This window comes from Saccoglossus kowalevskii, chromosome 6 (genome assembly GCF_978046115.1).
Source record: "Saccoglossus kowalevskii chromosome 6, keSacKowa6.1, whole genome shotgun sequence".
NCBI classification, from domain to species: Eukaryota; Metazoa; Hemichordata; class Enteropneusta; family Harrimaniidae; genus Saccoglossus; species Saccoglossus kowalevskii.
The window spans coordinates 38502230-38525808 of NC_140646.1; the positions used below are offsets into that span (position 1 = coordinate 38502230).

Here is a 23579-nt window from a genome sequence, read left to right on the forward strand (position 1 = left end):
AGACACGCTAGCTTTCTGGGCGACAATTACGCTTTGTCGTAGGTGTTGACGTTCTGCTAAGATTTCTTAAATAAATCACACCAGTTCCCCCCCTTGCTAGACCAGACCCGCAGCAATCGCCCATGTGTGGTCGCTAAATAGACAAGTTAAACAAACCAATTAAATATTATAAACAGCTAGCTAGCCAGAGGGGTTTGATGAAGGGTCTTCCTTGATGCTAGGCAATGTAAGCCCAATTAGGACTGAACAAAGCATTTCTATGGAACCAACCTAACGTCATTTCCCGTTGCGAATAGCGGTCGACAGTTACTTTTCCAGTTCTTGAAAATCCTATTTGTATTCGCCGCGGCACTACCGAATTGAGGCTGCTCCCTCCTACATTTCAACTAACGAAGACGGGCAGCTAGAAAATGCAAAAGGGGGGGAAATGAGTAGGAAATGTCTGTGGAGTGTTGAAAATTAGAGCTCTCCCATAGGATATTTAATATTAATGCCATTCGGCAAGAGAACTATGACGTTCTCCGTCACCATTGGTCGACCGAATATGTGTTGATAGAGATTAGGAGCGGACGTCAAATTAATTGTACTCCAATTACAGCAGATTTACACTGCCTGCCCTGCTGAGTACATACAAATATACGCACAAGCTAGAAAACTGATCACTTCAAAGTCTCTGGCACTACCGAGCCGCGTGGTGTCTAGTGCAACATCAACAACGTATACAAGTCGTAACACATCTTTTTGCTTCATCTGTATACCTCATAACTGCTTACTGCTATATAGTTGTTCAGAACATTTCAGGAATATCTTTTCACTGATATTTTTTATGAGCTGTTTATGTTTTGTGAAGAAGTACTACCTCTGGCGTAACAAGAATACATCCAGATCTACCGACAACCATATTCAACATGGAATCGACCAGTGTTACTACCAAACCACAGATGTCATCCCGGGCTAACGCGTTCTCGATTGAAGCCCTTATTTCAAACTCAAACACTAATCCAAGCGAAAACCAGCAACAAGACAACGACAAAACAAGCAATGCAATAATTGTACCCACTATTAACACCAACAACAGCAGCAATAACAACAACAACGGAAACATCAGGAATTGTAGCCCAGGCGTGGACCACTCTCTCCGACCTCTTGGTAAGTAGAAGTTAACCAAATATTTAACTTTGCGCTTGTAATTACTGGCAAAATGGTATACTAGACGATGAAGGGAGTCCAATTTACGCAACTAGAGTGGGCACTTATATGATGCATTGTGGTTTATTTAAGGTCGAGGTAAGCTACACTTTGGAAACACACCATGCAAGACAAATGGGAGGAGCTGACACTGTGGCGTGAAAGTGCCCTTCAAAAAAAAAAACTTATTTTTTTTATTTAAAAATAATGCATATATGACCAAATGCTATAGTATCAAGCGCGAGAACGGGTGAGATTTCCAAAGTTTAGCAATAAAGATAATCTTAAACTTATTGCCTCCAAAGCATAGTCCCATACCAATTTTCTTATACAGTGTATTTGTTTTACAGAGGATTTTGTGGAAAAGTCAAGTTGCGTCCAGCCAAGAAATGGCGAAGTCAGTGGCACTAAATCACCGACGAGTTCGTCGTCTTTGCAGCTAGGCGGGGTAGCAGCCCTGGGCACAAATGTCACAGCTCCTGTAATTCACCAGGGAGAGTTAAGTGAAGAAATGTCGAAAATTACGTGTAAGTTAGAGACGAAAGAATTGTGGGGAAAATTTCACGAATTGGGGACGGAAATGATCATTACGAAATCAGGAAGGTGAGTAAACCCGTCGTCGTGTCATACCGATACAGTACTCTTTGAAATTCAGAACTAACTCTGCACACATTGTGTACGAAGGCCGAGCGTGCCAGTACGATCACCACATGGGAAACTCAGCAACTGACGATATAGAAATTATATGAGTAACGGCTTCTAACTCTTCATTACGGACTAAATGTAATTAATTGTCATTATTTGTTCCTATGTTGGCTTGATGAAAACACGAAACAAATTGAGACACTGCTAATGTCCTGTGGGATGCGAAAAGAATAGCGGGATGATAGGGCTTGAGAGCAGTGCCATTGAACACAATCAAATACTTCTAACAAAACACTAATGTATTTTATAACAATATTGAAAATGGGAGGAGACAGGCAAAAGGATCCACAAAATAAATAAAAAAAACAAAACAAAAAACATTGGTTTATGTGAATTTAAAGGAGTTTCAGAAATCCAAGTCAATTAATCATGAGAAATGGGGTAAAAAAAGAGCAACGGTTCGGGTGTTTTGCTAATAAAATAGAGGGTTTTGCATGCATGGTTGCGCGCATGATGCGTGTAACGATAAAAGATTGTCCAGGACTTCGACTGAAGAACCCAGCGATCACTTACTGTAATGTTAGTCCGCCCATAATTGTGCTTAATACCAATAACAAGAGCTAGACAAGCACGCTTCAACGCACCCAACCACTACAACGAGCGATATACATGGTTGCAATGCGAGCAATCCCGGATACTAAGTATGTTTGTAGTCGTAAAAAGAAGTATATTTCTCGTATGAAAGTATATCAGCCATGTCGACCTATAGTTACCAGAACTCAAGTGGCCATGGTTGAATGTTTTGCTTTTTAACTAGTTTTCCCGATAAAAAATAAGGTTTTATTACAGCGATGGCTTGAAATTAAATTATTTAACGTAAACTATACATATTTGCCATCGTGTTATAGATTGTAGTACAAGCCTGTAAATGTTAACACATTGAAAGCTAAAACCATACATGAAAAGAAAATATCACAGATTTTGAATATTATATTTGAAAGCCGGTATGAGTTTCAATAGTGATAATTCATTCGACAAGATATGTGGGTTGCGGTTTAAGCGCAGTACGCGAACAGATGGGCGAATCTTTCTCAAACAGCACATTGGCTCCAGTGGTACATTAAACAATCCGTCTACGTCTCTGGCATTTCTCTACAACATTCTGTCTGATAATTCAGTACTGCTACGTATATGTCAACGTACACGCACTACCGGGACGCTGCGCTTGAAGTCTCATTGGATTGGAAAACTCCGTTTGGCGGATTTTTATTTAAACGCCTAACAATTGAAATAAAACTCCTCAAATCATAAAACCCAAATCAGGAAATATATAACTAAATTTTGGGAGGTCGCTAAATATATTATATCACTTTTTCCTTCTAAAAAGATTTCTATAAATCTGGTTTCAAAAGTGTATATTTCTTAGCTGCGGTTATATTTTATGTTGAAATTCAATCATTTAAATTTTTAGATGTTGATGAAAACCACTCGTCTTGAAAGTGTGGTTACTTTCTGTCGAAGGATGTTTGTCAATAGTGTCGGCTGTCATATTTCTGGTCGCGGTATTACCTTCTCGTTGCATTTTAATTCACAATGTTTTACCAACAACGTTGGCCCTTCCAACACCAATTTTGAAAAAAAAGTTAGCTACGTAGCTTTGGGTTGAAAAAAATGTATAAACCTTAAGTAAAATGACTAATTCATTCTCTACCTATCTTTCTGTCTATAAAAAGTCGGACTTCATTCACTCGCCATCCGGAAACGACTCGTCGCCTTTCTTTTTTCAACAATAAATAATTGGTATCTTAATGAAAACACGCCCTTGGAACCACGCCTTCTGCTTTGACATTTGCCAGCAACGGGACTTTAGACAACGCCGGAGATACGAGTGTCTCCTCCTTTAACGCGACCCGTCGCACTTCGTAGATATCTCTGCACGCCTGTTTTTTTTTTATATTGTTCTCTGCTTGCAGGACACCGTGGTATCAGCGTACATCAGTCGGTTTAGTCAGTAAGTTTAAACACAGCGTGATCAATAAATACAAAAATTGAGTTTCGGGGTTCAAATACTACTTATAAATATCCGAAACAGTTGTGGTATCCGTAAATCGCCGGAATTGACGTGATAACGCTTTTTGTTTTCTAACTGTTCACGTGTGATCGGAGCTGTCCACGTGTGAGTGTTACGGTAGTATCGCACGAGACAATCCCGCATATGATGAATGATCAGTGGAGCTTAACTTTCAACTATAAACTGAATAGTTTTTGTCAGATTTCTATGCATTAATTAGAGATAGTACCCTGAGATAATTCAACTGCACTCGTTGATTTCATTGTTCGAATTTACCAACATGATTGGCATTTAATGCTGGTCCGCCACCGCCTAACCGTAATATGGCCCATTTATTTCACTAGTGTTGCTGTATGCGTTAGTACTCTTGCTGCGCTGAGTACGTGGGACAAATTCTTATCAGTGGCGAAGATTTCGTTAAATCTCCCCTTCTAGGTGGCATGGTTTTCAAACTCAACATTTAGTTTCAATAACTCGTGACTGTATCTGCTAAAAGGCGGCACAAATAGTAAAACTGTGTTGCTTAACGCGAAGCATTACGTGCTAGTCGTTGAACTAGCGTTGAACACAGAATGATTCACCGTCTCTGACATCCACATTCCCAGCAATGAATATATACACAGATTAGAAGCACATTGAAAAACCGAAACTTGAATGAAGTGTTTACTGTAAATGTTGTGATTACGAAAGTTTGATTTCTACTAAATCAATACGGGCTAACAAAATGATTCATAACTACTACCAATTTTGTTATGTTCCATATTCCTATATGCATGACAAAGACGGACTCGAGAATTGGCTCCCATATACGCCAAGTGACATTCAATTTATTTTAGTGAAACGTTATATCCGTCAGCGCTATTAAATTCTAGTTCATCGCAAGACTCATCTCATTTCGACCTGAAATTTATTTCATATTTATCCTTTCTTGACTCGCGAATCTCGTTGGAGATATGAAGTGCAAAGCCTTTGAAATGACTATTCTAATTGTTAACAGCGCGACTGTTGACACTTTTGTTCTAGCGTTAGTTTGCCCGTTACGCGCGGGGATTTCTTTCTAAGCCATCAGCTTTGTATGTACAGTGTTAGCGAGGTGCCTGAATTCAATGGGCATTCATTTCATCCTAAACTTTGATGTGTCTTTTCCGTTTTTCATTTGCCTGATTCACAAAACATTTCTTGTCTTTAAAGCATTTTCTGTGTATTACTGATGAATGAAAGGAAGTCACGTCGACACTGCAACATTGGATGTAATTGGGGTGCCGAGCGTTAGCTACACACTATTGTCTATCCATAAACCCCGGCTTTTGACTTCCCATTTTTTTTATAGTCTCCGATATTGTTGCCGTCAGATTCGATCACTCAAAACGGTTTGTTTTAATCTCAATTTAAATGTATAATTTTCATAAATGTCAAATAAACCTAATAAAACGTAGCCTTCAAGACAATAAAGGAGTTCATTGCCAATGTTCGGATTTCCTGGCATAATTCGTGTTTTGTATTTTCACATCCTTTCACGTCGAGATTAGTCATGACACGATTTCCGTGTGAAATGAAAATACTTTCCGCGTCGCATTGCATATGACTTTCCAATTGCCACGCGAATCTGTTCAATTCTGTCCTAGAAATTGATTTACAACTACACAGCAGAATAATTCAAATTTTATAAAATTTGTTTCTTAATCCCGCCTGACTGCGTTGTGTGTTCGTAATCCACGTTAAATCCAGCACGCTAATCAGTGAGAAGTGAGTTAGGCTTACCACAATAGCCATGTGCCAAAAAGATTAAAATTTGGTCGCGTAGACATGATAACATTATTGTCAGTACCAAACTTGCTGTCACCTTTATTTGTATCTGAAATTTGTATTTACAACAAATCTAAGTGTGTGCATGCATGCAAGAATTGATGTGATCACAGCTATTCACAAGTGATCTCACATACAAGAATTAAATCAGTCGATCGGAGAGATAGCTGTTTTTATTCTGCAACTACTCAATCTATCCAATTTGTGGTGCATCTCTACACTGGAATCAACGACCGGTCTTCTGGAGCTAGTAATTCATATTTTTTAAAAACATTTCGCGTCCTATTTTTCGTGTTAATTCATCTTCAAAATTGTTTATCAATGTTTTCTGTTTTATTGTACTCTGGAGTCGGGTTTTACGAGTTTGCGATAACAGTTACTGTAGTGCACTTTAGTGTACGGCCAACCCTGGACACGGAACGTTACATTTACGTAATTTACACGCAAAATAGAGATGAAATGTGAACACAGATGTCTGTGTGTTGAAGCATGAAACCTTACAGTTCAATAGTATCTGATGAACGCTCCCAGGAGTCGCATTTTCAACGCCCATGTCGTTTCAAACACACGCACCAAACAATTCTAAAACTGAAGAAGGGGAAAGCGAACAAAATTAGCTCCATGTATATGGATAGTTACGCGTAATAGCCCGGTACGTGTAACCGGTATTTTCTGAGAGGGAGAAGAACACGACAGACAGTCGCGTGAAAATTAATGGTATTAAACAAAATGTACAGAAATTGAAACTTTATTTAATTAAATTATTGAAGGTCGCTTGTTTAAATGATCACTTATAAGAAGTGGTTTGTCATTTCGCCGTTGTTTATTAATATTTAAAAGTATAATAAGGAATCGGACAATAACGTTTACTCTTTCCCAGCGGCAGCTATTAATAATAACATGTTGACATAGAAAACGGTACGGGATACTAATAGGGGTCCTAAAGCAATACACATTATATCAATTGTCGACTTCAGTAACATTTTAGGATGTGCTTTTTTCATCTTTAATGGCATTATTATTAAAACCTATTTTGTTCTTCCTGAATAGCATTTATGCAATTCGAGATGACGAGGAACATATATCGTTGTTCGGTTCTTGTTTAGTCACCCTAGTTTCAGTAATAAAAATCATAACTTCATCCTGAGGTCATAAGGTCAATATACTAACAGTGGTTCCAATTGAGTTAACCTTGCGTGTCACACTAACGATATGACGTCATTATTTCTCCTTGGTGTACAAAGCTATAGTTTCAATCTGGCGTATATTCTATAATCCTGGGTACAATTTAATTTGTGATTTTATATATATGGTTCTAAGTAGAAGTGTGCGTGTTTTTGTAATTGCCTACTCCACCCCGGTGCGTTTTATTGATCAGAAATTTTCCATAATTTGAGAAATGTGTCTTCTAAGTTTCTAGTGTTTTTCCAGTGATATATATTTATCCGTTAATTTGCAACTTCACTAAAATTATGCTCCTCTTCTTTTGTAGACGGATGTTTCCTACCCAGAGAGTTTCGTTCAGTCACGTGAATCCAGAGTCCCGCTACGTGGTGCTCATTGATATCGTACCCGTTGATAACAAACGGTATCGCTACGCCTACCATCGGTCATCGTGGCTGGTGGCCGGTAAAGCCGATCCTCCGTTACCAGCACGGCTTTACGTTCACCCAGATTCACCATTCACCGGAGAACAGCTACACAAACAAATGGTGTCGTTTGAAAAACTAAAACTTACCAACAATGAATTGGACCAAAGTGGACATGTAAGTTATATTTTATATATCGGAATTTTTTTCAAAATAAATATTTAACGGCCATGTTTTAGGCGCGTCATTATTTTAATCGCTACCGGCTCCACGACCTTCATGTGGCGCATCGCCAATCTGCCTGCTAGCTTCCCCGTGCACCCCATGATTTGACCGAGCAACTAAGACATATACGTGTTGACACCTTAACACATTGACGGCAGCATATTGGCTCATCCAATGGCTATCTTAAACGCACACTTCGGCTCATCTATCAAGCAACATCTACCTTCAATTACAACACTATCGCTGTTCAATATCAGACACTTTGTAAAGTGGTGAGATATGGCCAGAGTATTTGTTTGGGGCCTGGCTACTAACGCTGCTTTGCTGATGGCTCCTCTAGGTATTCTGTGTTCCCATGTGATTTTGATAAAATGACATGTTTGTTCTTTTCTTGTTTGTATTTGATTGAGTTTAACGCTTTCTAGACAATTTGAACTGGCACTGCAGCGCTCCCAATAACGTAGTAAAACGTCAGCGCTCTGGATGTGTTTATTAGCCATTTGCTGTTAACACGGTGTATGATGATGGTTGTTGAATCGATGATGTAAATATACCCGATTGTGGCAACTCTTTTAGAAATCGTTTAGACTTTTCACGCAATTTGTCTTAAGACGTGTCATTTACATATATTGCAATAAATGACATAGGTGCAAGTGATGAGGATTTGTCGAGTGGGAACCAAACTTGATGACATTCAACTATTTCGTTGTATTGACAAAATGGACGTGTACATTGTTAACGTCATAAGAATTAGACAATTCTTAAATTTCATTTTATCAATATTTACACTACTGCATTTAGTTTGAGCGATTTAATTCGAGGGTACTAGGATGCTAGTGATGCCTTCCCGCGAAAACAAGCATTCCGTTCATTTACGATGACTGAATTAGAGGAATTGAAAGGAGTTAAAATTATTAGAGACTAGAACAAGTGAACAAAGGCATATTAAGTCGCGGACTCGACAAAATAAAATATTATGAAGTTACATTTAATTTCGTTTAACGCTTGTCACTTTGTCCAAATCAATCAATGGTAGGCATGTAAGAAGAGGGTGAAAGGTCGCTAGGTTCTATTTCGTTCTGCCTAATACCACAATCCTCTACGGTGAAATTGAAATATCACCCACAACAAATTGATTCGAATTTGTTATATTGTTCCTTTTCATTGACGGTTGTTATAAAGGGAATCGGTTTATCGAGTGGGTTTGATTTGAAGTGCGGATCTTTGCAAACGAGAAGATATTGTCATCGAGTCTAATTAGTCATTTCATCATAATACATGGTGCCATCATTCACGGGATTTAGAGATTAAGCCCATAAAAGTAATAATTCGTCTAAATTAATACGAATCGTGGGCATTTACCTTGTCACTACATATACAGTGAGTGAATTTTCATTTAACTAGTTTTGTTAGACCGACCTTCTGGATGACACTTCTGTGGTCTGCCTTTGCTTACCCGGTTGATGAGTCTAAGCCTACGCTGACTTCTTTTATTGTTTTCTTTCCTCCCCATGTAAATTGGCAGAATAATTTACCAAATTAGATTGTCGGTAAAGAAAAGCCAATGTAGTGAATTGTTTGTATAATATTGGTGTTATTGTGTCAACTTAATTAACAAAGTACTATCAATCACCGCGCACTACGTGTTTGTAATGAACAAGACAGAGCGATGTACGGCGTCAGAAGGCAGAATTACAAACAAGAACTCTCTCCTATTTAATCGTTTTCGCTTCTGGGTGACGAAATGTTCAAATAAAACCATTTAAATGTTTTGTTGCAGCATAGTTGAAATAGTAGTACACTCACCTAGCAGATAATTGAAAGAACAAATCGTTTTCACGAACGAAAATGGTTCTATTGTCGGATCGGATCTAGAGTGCATGGCACTGTCAAAATAGCATGGTATACAAAGTTGAACGCTTCTTTTTAAATGCTCTTTATATATATATAACATACACTAGGTAATCCTAGGTGTTTTTAAATTTGATAATGAAACATTGAATTCGGGGACTGCGCGTCATCAGTGTGTTGAGACAATCTGGTTTATCATACTAATTCTCGTTCGCCGCCACGTTTATGCAAGGATATATTATCACGGCTATAAAGGAAACAAAATGTTGTATTCAAGTGCTGTAGTTTGCAGCGTGAAGAGCTTTCTCTTGACGAAATCTCGAGATTTGTGTGCTTGTCTTACACCTGAACATTTCAACACAAGCGCATGCGCAGAGCGATTAAAGTAGAGATGGGGCTTACGGAATTTTGTGACTGGGGGTTTTGTCGGATTTGTTTTGCGGTTGTGAGAAATTGTTTGCGATTTTTGACAGCCTTGTTTTAGTGTTGATCAGGGAATACCTGTACACAAATTTACCGTCACTCATTGACGGAATCCTATTGCTATGCCAAGATTGCTTAATTTATGTAGGTACCTTACTTACTCTGAGCGCTCCCATGTGGACGACGATGTATGTTTCACAGCCCATGTTTGATTTCATGCCGACTTAGATCCAAAATCGGGATTGTCGTTTAGGCTGCAAGTACTAAACCATAGTAAATACTCCCTGAACCCGAGCTAAAGGTTGTGGATGAAGCCATAGATAAACCTGTCAGCGAGACCAGTCATATTGAAAACTATGACGTAATTAGAGTTCTGAGTATGTTGTGACGTAACGCCTAAATTTAAATTATTAAATACGTCATGCTTGTAACATGTTGCGAGGTATTTTGAAAACTGGAATGAACAGTTGAATTAGCATCTGACATAAAGGCCCATTCAACTTCCATTTATGACTATGAGGTTGTTGATTCAATGTGTGGATTCGTTAAATATACAAAACTACTTTGATGTTGATAAAGTTTTTTAAAAGTAGATTGTGTAAATGAATTCAAAAACGTTAGTTATCGCATCTATTTATTAACTCAATGCGTCATGTATAAGCTGTGTTTCAGTTGAATCCATTTTCTTTCCCGCATTAAATTTGTTTGATCTTTGTATTGCAAATTCTCTTCATTTTTAAATACAAAGTATTGATTACTGAAATCACGGTTAGTAACCGTGCTGAAATACATTTGCAAACGTTAGAAAAAACAGTTATTATTCACCACGTGTGTGTTGTCAACGTATTCGATTCTGTATATTTAAGTGAGTCAATACATTTAGCATTTCATCCTTGAAAATCTGTGTCGAGACATCATATTGGTGGTCCAATGCATTGATTGAATCGTGCATTACTTTGAATTGCTGCATTTTTTTCTCACAAAAACTCCTCCAACGTAAACAACGGTCAATCTCTAATCTATCAAGCTTTTCTCGTTTTCATCTGTCATTCGCCTCCCCATAAATCCATGTTATCCAATTGCTTGATTTCTATCGCCAAGTAATGTTTACATAAAAACTTATATCGTATTTTCTAATCAGAAAACCTCGTATATTTTTGTCTTCTCCTATGCACAGATTATTTTAAATTCAATGCACAGATATCAACCCCGGGTGCATATCATCAAGAAGCGAGACAATTCTTCGCCGATTGTTAGCTTGCAGAATGAAGAATGTCGTACCTTTATTTTTCCAGAGACGATGTTTACAGCGGTCACTGCCTATCAGAACCAGTTGGTATGTCACTTGAATTATATGTTGTGTTTCAGAACTTTGCCATCATATTAATTTCATTAAAGAAAAGTCAACGATATGTAGTGATGAAAAAAAACAGCGCAGGAAATGGTGTTATAAAAACAATTATTTCCATAATTGCGGTATACACAGGGTCTTCCTTTATAAGACATGTATGGCATTAATATAAAAAACTTCAAATGTTATGATATTTAACAAAAATGAGAATTTGCAAATTGAACCGAGTATCGCATGACGTCACCTAACCGACAACTTCCTGGTCAGCAATGTATTTTTTTGAAAAATATTATTGGTAAATACAATATTGGCATGGCCCGCATTACGATGATATATTGTTATATTCTGCTGTTTGATGTAATCGGTTTGGATCAAGTTGATAGGACCCACGGATAATCGTGTTTATCGCATTACATTGACAAAAAAAACACGAAATCGTTTGAGGAAATAATAATTGGTATGATTGTTGTGTGCATTGGATCTGAGCAATCAACTGAGATAAGGAGTAGGTTGGCAAGGACTCATTCTCATTGACGACATCTTTACAGATTATCGAAATTACAGGTTTGCCACAACTCTTTGTCACGTGACAATTAATCAGCGCTGGGTAGCCACTTCTAACCCCAATAGACAGATACCTATTGCTGTTCTTATCAATACCTATAACCTAGTACGCATTATCTACCATCTTTAGGTAATACGGGCACAATCCGTCAAAGTACACCAATATTTCGTTTTACTATCTCTCAAACCGTGATATCGTAATTCATGTGTCTCGTTAAAGCCAAACACAATGGCCCACGCGTTTTTTGTGTTAATCTTGTCAGTGACATCCGAAGCCCAAGTGCATAGTTTGAACTTGGGGTAATGAATCTCAGGAAGGGTGACTTTGCAGTTTAGACAAATCCCCGCCGTGACACAGCCCGTAAAAAATAAGTCGTTGTGTCAAAGTGTTCACAGGTGCTCATTTATCATGGAGTTTATGCGTGAAATTCTGTAAAAGTAACAGTGAATGAAGGATTTAATAATTGAACGAATGAATGAATGAAATAACGAATGATTGAATGAATGATAGACATTTTAAATCGAAATAACACATAAACTCATAAATAATTACTGCATTACCTTTGCTAGTTTATTGTAAAACATAATCCGACTTATACTCACAGACGATTGGCTTTCAGGCTTGTGTTTGTTTTGAAATGAAGCATCCCGTTAAAGTGACAATTTCTACTCTTAAACTGCGGAATTAGAACAATATCTGTCAAACACACTACTATTAAGTGTAAGCGTGAGCTTGCTTTTGCTTAAAAGACATCGAATGCAGTCTTTGTGAGTTGAAGATTTCGTAATTCGCTGATGGATTCAATGGACTCAGTGCTAATGTGACAATGTTTAATGAGTCATCTTCCATATCAGCGACACAAATGCGACGCGTGTTACACACATCGTTCGAAATGGTAATACGCAATCACAAATCAGGTCACTTGTGCGGTCTCCGAAAAGCGTCACCCTTACGCTTGCCTGTCACTTTATACACGGGCCAGTTGCAGAATGAAAGAGCCAGTAAAGAGAAACGCGACAGGAGAGAGCATGTTGTCGTAAAACCCCAGTTGCACTTTGTCTCTACGTGGTATTAATTACTGTTATCTTGCCTCTCTGTCACTTGGTGTCTCCACAAGACAGATTGCCTCCATGTCTGCCAGGTTAAACCCCGCAGTTCATTCATCATACCGTCAGTTGTTGAGGGACACACTTTCTTTCTGCATTGATTATATCAGTTTAGAAATCACCAAGAATAAAACACCACACACCGCGAAATATTTCATAAAATTAAACAGATCATAAATATATTAATATATATAATATGATATATTAATATTTGCGATCGTCTTTACAAGCGTCCCATTCCGGACCATGTGACCATTGATGACGTCTAAAAAGTGATATCGGACTCAGTATAACGCCACTCCAGATTGGAATATTACAAATTATCTCACCCAATTTTACAGATAAGCATCTCTTGTTCCCTCTTTCCATGGAAACCAAGTGATGATGTACGATTGTCTTTCTAATTCGGGAGCAGATGTTTATCACAACTGACAACTTTTTTCTATGAAAAATTTGTCTTAGGTCAAGGGCACTGGGGTAGAAATTAACACGCCCTCTCATAATGACTTTATGTAAATCTAAATGACGATAATTAAACGAGAAATTAATTCATTTTGTCTTCAACGGGTGACGTCAGAAGATAATATGAACCCATATATAATTACCAAACTGTTAATTTTTTATTCGTCCAGCTGGCTTGCTTGTAGGTTTCCAGTTTTGTTTGAAAACTAAGACTTCGGTGAATCTAAGCATGACTTTAGTAGATAAACATAACCTTTTCACGCTCTCATTCACTACTTCCTAACTTATATTCGACTGTCCAGTTTCTTTATTGGGTTTTCCGCCGTCACAGAGCGTCATGCGTTTCAAGAATATAAACTTGAACGTGATACGTGTTTGAATTTAATTTCAATTGATCATTTATAGTAAGAATGTCTGTGTGATGGTAGAAATTAATTGCGGAAAATAATAAGTATTATTATGAGTTGACATGTGTCATAATTATGGCATGCAAGAACTATTTCCCTGGGATGACATATGTCTGTATTATGAATAAGTGAGAGTGTATTCCCGAAATTAAATAGCATAGCGGGTAAGCAAGAATTGTTTTTGTTGAGATGGCATATGTGAATATTATCAGAGGGGGGTGCCGTATATTTTATAAATGGTATATGCACTTTTACCATTTAACGGAGGATTGAGTGTAATCTGGTCTAAAGTAAAATACGTTAATATTACAAACTGCATATCAAAGTGAAAGTAGTTGAGAATATTCAAACGTTTTCTCTTTTTTTTTTGTTAATACAGATTACACGGTTGAAGATCGACAGTAACCCGTTCGCTAAGGGATTCAGGGACTCGTCTAGGTTAACTGATTTAGAAAGGTGAGAAATTTACTTCTTGTTCCCAGAACACTAGAGAATTTCCATGTTACGAGTGTGTCGTGTTAACGACATGCGACCAGTGCGCACACTGCTGGACTCCCCTGGGTAACGTAAATAAGCATAGAATCGCCAGCATCTGGTCTCCCTAAGTACCTCTTAATAACACCAGTCCTCAGTGTATCACTTTAGTATCCTACTAGATGTTTGCCATTTTTTTTAAAGTCTCCTCATAACATCGTCATATTGTAGTACTACCCATTCCTACCAACAGACAATGACATTCAGACATAACTGCTCGCCAATGAGCCTATCTTACCTCCTCGAGACATTTCGATGAAGGAGACAACTCGGGGAAAACATCCATGAACTTGAACTGTCACAGTATGTCAAGTGATTATGTGACGGGATAGCGAATCACATAGACATGATGTAGAAAAAAAACGTGCATCCCCCAAAAAGGATGCCTGATAGCCGAGCTTATTGCGCGCAGAGACCCTGTAACTCATTAACGCCGATCCACTTAGTCGAGAGAAAGACGCGCCGTCGCTAGCTAGGCGACGCGAGCGTCGGCTCGAATCACATACGCAGTACATGCTTAATACTTTAATATTTTACAAATTATTTCCCTTGCCGTATATTCGGTGTTATTTACTTGCTTTACTTTCTATGTCAGCAGCTATTATGAGTTTACAATCATTTCACATTACTATAGTGGAATGCCCAGGCTATTAACAGTCTAGGTAAATGCACATGTCAAACACACACACACCGTAAATGGAAGATGGCGATATAAAATGATATTTACTCAAGGTAACCTGCAGACGAGCCAAACATGAAATATGGAAAACTGAGAGATCACATCGATAAGAGTCAGTCGTCAAGGCGAAAGGGGAATTAAAACAATTTCCACCGCCGTGAGTTTTATCAGAAAGAATTTCTATTCCTTATCTCTTGATTTCATCAGTTGTCCTCTTCAAAGCTCCCAAGTAACCGTCAATTGTAGAATTTCACTTTTTACCAGTCTATATAGTCCATAGGGAGTTGCTATATGAGTGAGACATATAGAAATGTGACGTGTACAATTTTCAAAACTCAGTGTTCAATTTGCTATATTGCTGTTTGGCCCAAAGGGCTACTTAGATCCCACTCTCTCAATTTACATACCGTGTTGTTATTTCGTGATTTTCTAACACAGGGTCCTTTTAACAGCAATTAAACTACGTAGGGTATGCTATTAATATAAAATTAATGATTAAATCCCTTCTATATTGTATATACGTATATAATACTGGTTATGTGTGAAACGCCGTGTAATATCTGGAAACACATCGTTTTAGACAACCTGTGGTGAAACACCAGGTGTATTGTCGGAACCATGCATGTCAGTGTCCCATGATCTGTCAAATAGTAATACAACGTGCATTTACTGTCCGCGTGTCGATCTGAGCTTACGATATTACAACAAAATATGGTAGTCGAAGAGACAATACTGCTTATAAAACATACAATATTATGATTTGCCATGAACTTATAAAGGTTGTTTTCATCCCGCATAATTAATATAAAACTGTTAATTAATACGAACTCTTAACTTTTGAACAGTAATTCATTATTTCGTCGTATGTTGCAAATCGTTACCTATTGTGTATATCAGTTCATTAACAGTGCTGCACAACACAAGTTATTTTTTTTAACACATGATATACGTACCAATTATCTCATAAAAGCTATCGCGACATCTTCGTCGTTTGCATATAATTTGCATATAGTTGTCAGCCTACATACTTGATTCACAGTTCATCTGTAAACAGTTATCCGCGTTAAAATACAACACTTCAATTATTTCATTTTATGGCCATTTTAAGATTAACTGGTGTGATTAAGACAGTCATCAGCGGATTATGCAAATTATCGTAAATCTTAATTCTTTTTTGCGTCGCCCAGAAAATGGACTATAATTGATCTCAGTGGCAAGTTGTCGGATTTCACTCAAGTTCTAAATGAAGTTTCAAGATATATCTCCTTCTAAATCATATACAATTCAAATATGTTCGACATGAGTTTGAACATGAAAATATTAGTATTATATAATATATTCCCAAACATGGTTGTGTCTCTGAAACGTAAGCAAACAGCTCCCACGTAAATGTATATTTTGATGTAACGCCAATTCCCGTTGAACGTCGTAATGCATGCGAGTTTCCCGGGCCGGGGGTGTAGTCAATGGAAGTATATGAAAGAAGTCAGAAAGCTGAACACAGTAATTAATTATAGACTCATCACTGTGCCCAAGGTATAAGTTGTCTTACATGCGAATATAAGATACAATAACCTCGTCCATCCGACATCGCAGTGCTAGTAATAAGCCTTCACAGAGTATTAAAATATCCGATAGCAAAAACTAAACATATTAATTTCCGTATTTTCTACTGGTATTACACAGCGTCATGTACAGTAGTTAGCGCTAGTAGGCTGGCGGGACGGCCGCAGGGCAGATATAAACTCTGTATCTCCTCCAAAAAAAATGGGAAAGCTTTTACGTGATTTCACAAAAATGAAGTACTTAATACAATAGAAGGCTACTCATCCCTGTTCATCTCATACACATAGAGTTTAGCACTTCCTTTACTTCCTGATTGTTTAATTTGCCGTCAGCTATACAACTCTTAATCTCTTCCCAAGGCCCAGAGCTGTGACTCGACCAAACTTTTACCTTTGAATTGCGTCTTTTGTCATAGCCAAAGTTTGTAGTGTGATTTTTCACGGACAGGATCGCCGCATGTCAAAGTGATACGATGAGTTTTTACCAGTGTACAAAAGAAGCGCCAATGTTTGAAACCAGGGGAACTGTACGCAGTATTGCGATGCAAACCTGGGTGGAATATTAATAGAAATGTACGTATACATGAGTGAAACCATAATCCAACATCCACAATTAACACACTGGCATAATTTATTTAATTAAAATCTACTATAATAAGTAAATAAATAAATATTCCAAATAACAGCACACCGCACTAATTAAGAAGATAGAATAAAACAAATCACAAATGTTTGCAATTTACCGGCGAATACGGAGATTGGCGATGAAAGTTACTGCTGTGTCGGTCCTTTATGCATCTTTCATGGCCACTGATTACTACAGTGTTTATGCTCAAATTGAAAGCACTTGGACTGTAAATTAAATGGGAAAATAGTTAGAACACTGTCGCCGAGTCCAGACTGTCACTACTAATATCGTATATGCAATCTGTTGTGTGTCTGCTAGCCGATACCTCTACCCAATTGCATATAATCTCATGTCCTATACTATACAGACCAGCGATCAACGTTTTTCATTACCATCTATAACGCTCATGTTATAGATGTCTGTTTTTTATCATGTTGACCGTTTTTTATGTATTATTATTTTTACACCCGTATGATTAGAAATTTATGTGACTCCATATTTGTATTTAATTTGCGTTATCCTTGTAACATGGACTGTCACATTATTATACTTCGGGTATTATATTGGAAATATGAATATCAGTTATAATACCGATCTCTGTGCTATGAAGCAATATATTGGTGACTGTTACTCTGGTAGCATCGTTTAAGAAAACGTGACTTTCTATTTTCATTACAGATTTACGCATATCTTTTCCGTCTGTCAACAAGCTATAAATGTGCTTTTTTTCACTTACGTGACGTTGTACGTCATTCGATCCACGCTCAATATTTCAATTGCTTTTAGTAATTTAACACTACAAATTTGCTAAAAAACAATACCCGTATCACTTTTGTTAAGGCATTGTGTTACTTCCATTTCATACCTCCATTATCTTGGGAGACACAACCCCCTCGCAAAGTTCCCCACGTACGTGATACTCCCTTTTCAATTTTTCTTTTTTCTTAAAGATAACTCCTGTCGTCTGTGAAATGCGTCTTGTTGATTCCAATCTATGTTCAATACTGAATTTGTACGTTTTGTTGATTTATCAATCTCACATTGTCTCTTTTAGAGCTCCCTATAGTACTCTCAAATTGAGGGATATTTAACTTTCTACGTGTAATCTGATTCGTCTCAAATCATTCCCCATAATATCTAATTCTATCTCCTCCCTCCCATCTATATCTATTTCTACCCGCTCCTTTTACATTACCAACCCAGTTCATCTCTCATTCAACTTCCATCATTTTGGCAAACTTTTAACATTTTCTGATTCAAAGGAGTTTCTTGGGAGTATTTTGTTTTTAACTCAACTCGAAAGACCGTTTGAATAGTTCAACAGTATCATTAATATCTTATCATTGATTTAAATCACCGCCTTCGATTATTGTTCGCTCATTTCTTTGATGGTGTAATTTCTCCGTGTGGTATTAGTTGATGTGTTCACTGTCGACACTAACGAGTTCACATAAATAGAAAACAAAGCACCATGGGATATCTACTGTACTTACAAGTAACATATCCACAATTTGTGTCCCCAAAGTTTATTATGACTTCCGCATGTAAGAGAACATTGGGACACATTAGAAAATACCGTCAGACAGGCGTATTGGCGTGAATGTTCTGCAGTGTCCATCGTTACTGTTTTGGTTTTATCAGTACTAGGAACACAACATGATTGTTCTGCAGTGTCCATCGTTACTGTTTTGGTTTTATCAGTACTAGGAACACAACATGATTGTTCTGCAGTGTCCATCGTTACTGTTTTGGTTTTATCAGTAGTAGGAACACAACATGAATGTTCTGCAGTGTCCATCGTTACTGTTTTGGTTTTATCAGTACTAGGAACACAACATGAATGTTCTACAGGGTCCATCGTTACTGTTTTGGTTTTATCAGTACTAGGAACATAACATGAATGTTATGCAGTGTCCATCGTTACTGTTTTGGTTTTATCAGTATTAGGAACACAACATAAATGTTCTGAAGTGTCCATCGTTACTGTTTTGGTTTTATCAGTACTAGGAACACAACATGAATGTTCTGCAGGCTCCATCGTTACTGTTTTGGTTTTATCAGTATTAGGAACACAACATGAATGTTCTGCAGTGTTCATCGTTACTGTTTTGGTTTTATCAGTATTAGGAACACAACATGAATGTTCTGAAGTGTCCATCGTTACTGTTTTGGTTTTATCAGTAGTAGAAACACAACATGAATGTTCTGCAGTGTTCATCGTTACTGTTTTGGTTTTATCAGTACAAGGAACACAACATGAATGTTCTGCAGTGTCCATCGTTACTGTTTTCGTTTTATCAGTACTAGGAACACAACATGAATGTTCTGCAGTGTCCATCGTTACTGTTTTGGTTTTATCAGTACTAGGAACACAACATGAATGTTCTGCAGGGTCCATCGTTACTGTTTTGGTTTTATCAGTACTAGGAACACAACATAAATGTTCCGCAGGGTCCATCGTTACTGTTTTGGTTTTATCAGTACTAGGAACATAACATGAATGTTCTGCAGTGTCCATCGTTACTGTTTTGGTTTTATCAGTACTAGGAACACAACATGAATGTTCTACAGGGTCCATCGTTACTGTTTTGGTTTTATCAGTACTAGGAACACAACATGAATGTTCTGCACTGTCCATCGTTACTGTTTTGGTTTTATCAGTACTAGGAACATAGCATGAATGTTCTGCAGGGTCCATCGTTACTGTTTTGGTTTTATCAGTATTAGGAACACAACATGAATGTTCTACAGGGTCCATCGTTACTGTTTTGGTTTTATCAGTACTAGGAACACAACATGAATGTTCTGCAGTGTCCATCGTTACTGTTTTGGTTTTATCAGTACTAGGAACACAACATGAATGTTCTTTCTGCAGTGTCCATCGTTACTGTTTTGGTTTTATCAGTAGTAGAAACACAACATGAATGTTCTACAGGGTCCATCGTTACGGTTTTGGTTTTATCAGTACTAGGAACACAACATGAATGTTCTACAGTGTCCATCGTTACTGTTTTGGTTTTATCAGTACTAGGAACACAACATGAATGTTCTGCAGTGTCCATTGTTACTGTTTTGGTTTTATCAGTAGTAGAAACACAACATGAATGTTCTACAGGGTCCATCGTTACTGTTTTGGTTTTATCAGTACTAGGAACACAACATGAATGTTCTACAGGGTCCATCGTTACTGTTTTGGTTTTATCAGTACTAGGAACACAACATGAATGTTTTACAGGGTCCATCGTTATGGTTTTGGTTTTATCAGTACTAGGAACACAACATGAATGTTCTACAGGGTCCATCGTTACTGTTTTGGTTTTATCAGTACTAGGAACACAACATGAATGTTCTGCAGTGTCCATCGTTACTGTTTTGGTTGTATCAGTACTAGGAACACAACATGAATGTTCTGCAGGCTCCATCGTTACGGTTTTGGTTTTATCAGTACTAGGAACACAACATGAATGTTCTGCAGTGTTCATCGTTACTGTTTTGGTTTTATCAGTACTAGGAACACAACATGAATGTTCTGCAGGCTCCATCGTTACTGTTTTGGTTTTATCAGTACTAGGAACACAACATGAATGTTCTGCAGTGTTCATCGTTACTGTTTTGGTTTTATCAGTACTAGGAACACAACATGAATGTTCTGCAGGCTCCATCGTTACGGTTTTGGTTTTATCAGTACTAGGAACACAACATGAATGTTCTGCAGTGTCCATCGTTACGGTTTTGGTTTTATCAGTACTAGGAACACAACATGAATGTTCTGCAGTGTCCATCGTTACTATTTTGGTTTTATCAGTACTAGGAACACAACATGAATGTTCTGTTTATATAATAGTTCAGTATCTGTCGTGGACATAGCTATACAAGCCGTGGAACATGAAATATACGTTAAGTTGTAAAAAAAAATCTGTTTTTAATTCCAGTTTCTTTCCTATGGACAGTATGGAAAACCTTATCCATGAACACACATATGCCCGTTCTCCCATACGAGCCTATGAAGAACAAGAATACGAATCATGTCAAGGATTCGATTCGTCGAAAAACGAAACAGGTAATAACCATTTCCTCAAATGATGTGTGGATATATTTTAGCGTATTGCATTTTTGATTTTCCATGGCTGAAGTCGGTGCTACATTTACTGATATGTACCAATGTTTTGATTATTATTTGACAGTAATTTTTACTTCACTACTAAAAGCTGACTAATATTTGTTTATGTTTGTGTCTTGGTGAATAATGTGCGATAATGCTTGTTACCCAGTGACAAATAAGTACTCTTGCCAACCGTTTGGTGATGCCTACTCGATGTTATATTTGTCAATGACTTTTACTTTCCAATGTTTGCTACAAAGTGAGTTTTATGTTCCAATGTTTGCTACTCAATGACTTTTGCTTTCTAATGTTTGGTACACAGTAATTTTTATGTTCTAATGTTTTCTACTCAATAACTTTTACTTTCTAATGTTTGGTACACAGTAATTTTTATGTTCTAAAGTTTGCTACTCAATGACGTTTGTTATAGTATTTGCTGCCAATGACTTTTACTTTCCAATGTTCGCTACAAAGTGACTTTTACTCTCTAATGTTAGCTACGCAATGATTTGTATGTTTTATTGTTTACTAATCGATTACCATTACTACTGATAACTGTGTATGTTCTAATGTTTGGTATCTAATGACTTTTATGTGATTATGTTTGCTACACGGTAACCAGTGATAGCTTGGATGTATCATGCTGAACAAGAAAACGTGATACTGACGAGCTTATATACTGTACACACTGACTCCAACCTAAATTAAGACTGGAATATTACTTGACATTGATATTTGATGACTTAATTAACAGTGTTAATTGTCGTTCATTACAGGTGGTCATTCCATGTCACAGGGCACAATAAGAGTACCAGTACCATCACGGTTAGCATTGTCTCCTATATCGGGACTTTCGATGTTTCAGCCGCTAGTTTCTTCATCCGGGTACCCTGTGATGACGTCAACTACAAGCAGTACAGCGCTGACAACACCTATACCACATCCATCAATTGGGCCATTACGTTATAATCGGTTGATTCCGTCGCATGCATACCAGTCGCTACAGTTGCAACGATATCATCGCTACTTCTCACAGGGGCCTTACGCTTCGCTACAAGCACTCAGGCCGTCTTCGGTTATGACACCCTTTGTTTAAATTAAAATGAACTTATTGATATGTTGATGTCTTGCCGGACATGGAAGTCTGGCTGTTTTGTTGTCGGACAATTATGACGTGTACATACGGGCCTTTAGAATGAATTAAATGAACGAACGAACGCGTTGTTTACGTATTTGTACTACCTGCCCATGCTTTGTGTAATGAGGGTTGATGTTCACGCACCCGTTATTTCTTGGTCGAATAGATTATTGGATTTATTACCTTTATTTTATTGTGAAAATACACGTTTGGACATATTTTTGACGTCGATTCGTACAAAATGGTCTGCTTTAGGGGTAACGAGTGCGGGGTATCAGTGAACTGTCATATAGTTAATCCACTGCGTGTATTGTTAATGGCGTCTCAAATGCGTTGTATGGTAAATCCTTACACGGCCACTTTGTATAATTGAAATACTTAACATTGAACACTTTTGCTAATTATTCAGTTTGTATTTTTAACACCCATGATGAGATTGTCTCACGTGAACATAGTGTGTGACTAGTACGTCAGCTTGTTGTGAATTGTCATCTCCCACTGAAGTAATAATCACCTTTCTCCACTGAACAATGTTTAATACTAGTACTTGATTTCTGATTGGACAACATCTTATTACGTCATTAAACTGTAGAAGGACCTGAATTTCCACAATGATTTTTTTAAACAATATATTTTACATACCGGGTTGTATATGTAGCATGGGGACAATATCGACCATGACGTTGCATAATGACTGTCGCTTGTTTTATTATTTTATTTACTGGTAACATTTGTTAAAATATAAGCCCGATCCAGTTATAGTTGCAGTGAGAGTCATTTGCGATAAATGTTATTCAACCCAGTTATGCATATTTGCTAAAGTAATTGTTCTTGTCTAGGGTTTTAAAAATGATTATCCTTGAGGTATTTAATAACTGTTTGATTTACAGCATACCGCATCGTCTTCATATAAATGATTGCAAACTGGGCAATTTTAACGACTACTCTTAAAAACAGCTGACAACTCCATGTCTCGCGACACAATATTAATTAACAATCACCAATGTAATTAATTTATCAATTACTTTACTTCCATGGAAACCCTCGTTGTCGATGTATTCCATCAGTTTATAAGCCCGACACGACGTCAACTCATAACTTGACCTTGCTTCGTCGTATTACAATGATATTTTTATGTATTTATTCAGGAGTTGTTGGGTTGAGTTACCCTTCATACTGTGTACTGCCCACTTTGTAAATTAATACTTACTATTTATTGTGAATAAAGAGATTACCACGCATCA

At 37.4% G+C, this 23579-nt stretch overlaps 1 protein-coding gene across 2 annotated transcripts; it reads left to right on the plus strand.

Moving 5' to 3' along the window:
• The first annotated feature begins 681 nt into the window (after positions 1-681).
• tbx20 (Tbx20-like homeobox protein) lies at positions 682-23579 on the plus strand. 2 transcript variants are annotated; one of them, NM_001164991.1, is made up of 7 exons: positions 682-1149; positions 1539-1791; positions 7203-7476; positions 10976-11134; positions 14069-14145; positions 21028-21155; positions 21974-23579. In NM_001164991.1, exons 1-7 carry the CDS (start codon positions 909-911, stop codon positions 22291-22293), a joined length of 1452 nt encoding a protein of 483 aa, NP_001158463.1. In that variant the 5' UTR covers positions 682-908; the 3' UTR covers positions 22294-23579. The 2 variants fall into 2 exon arrangements, with proteins under 2 accessions (NP_001158463.1, XP_085355997.1); XM_085499871.1 differs by lacking the exons at positions 21028-21155; positions 21974-23579 and having other exon boundaries at positions 909-1149; positions 14069-14149.

Bases quoted from the DNA above. Each gene is read 5' to 3' on its own strand.
- tbx20 (NM_001164991.1), top strand. From the start codon at position 909: ATGGAATCGACCAGTGTTACTACCAAACCACAGATGTCATCCCGGGCT. The intron at 1,150-1,538 runs GTAAGTAGAAGT...TTTGTTTTACAG, and splicing joins CCACTCTCTCCGACCTCTTG to AGGATTTTGTGGAAAAGTCA. The intron at 11,135-14,068 runs GTATGTCACTTG...TTGTTAATACAG, and splicing joins CTGCCTATCAGAACCAGTTG to ATTACACGGTTGAAGATCGA.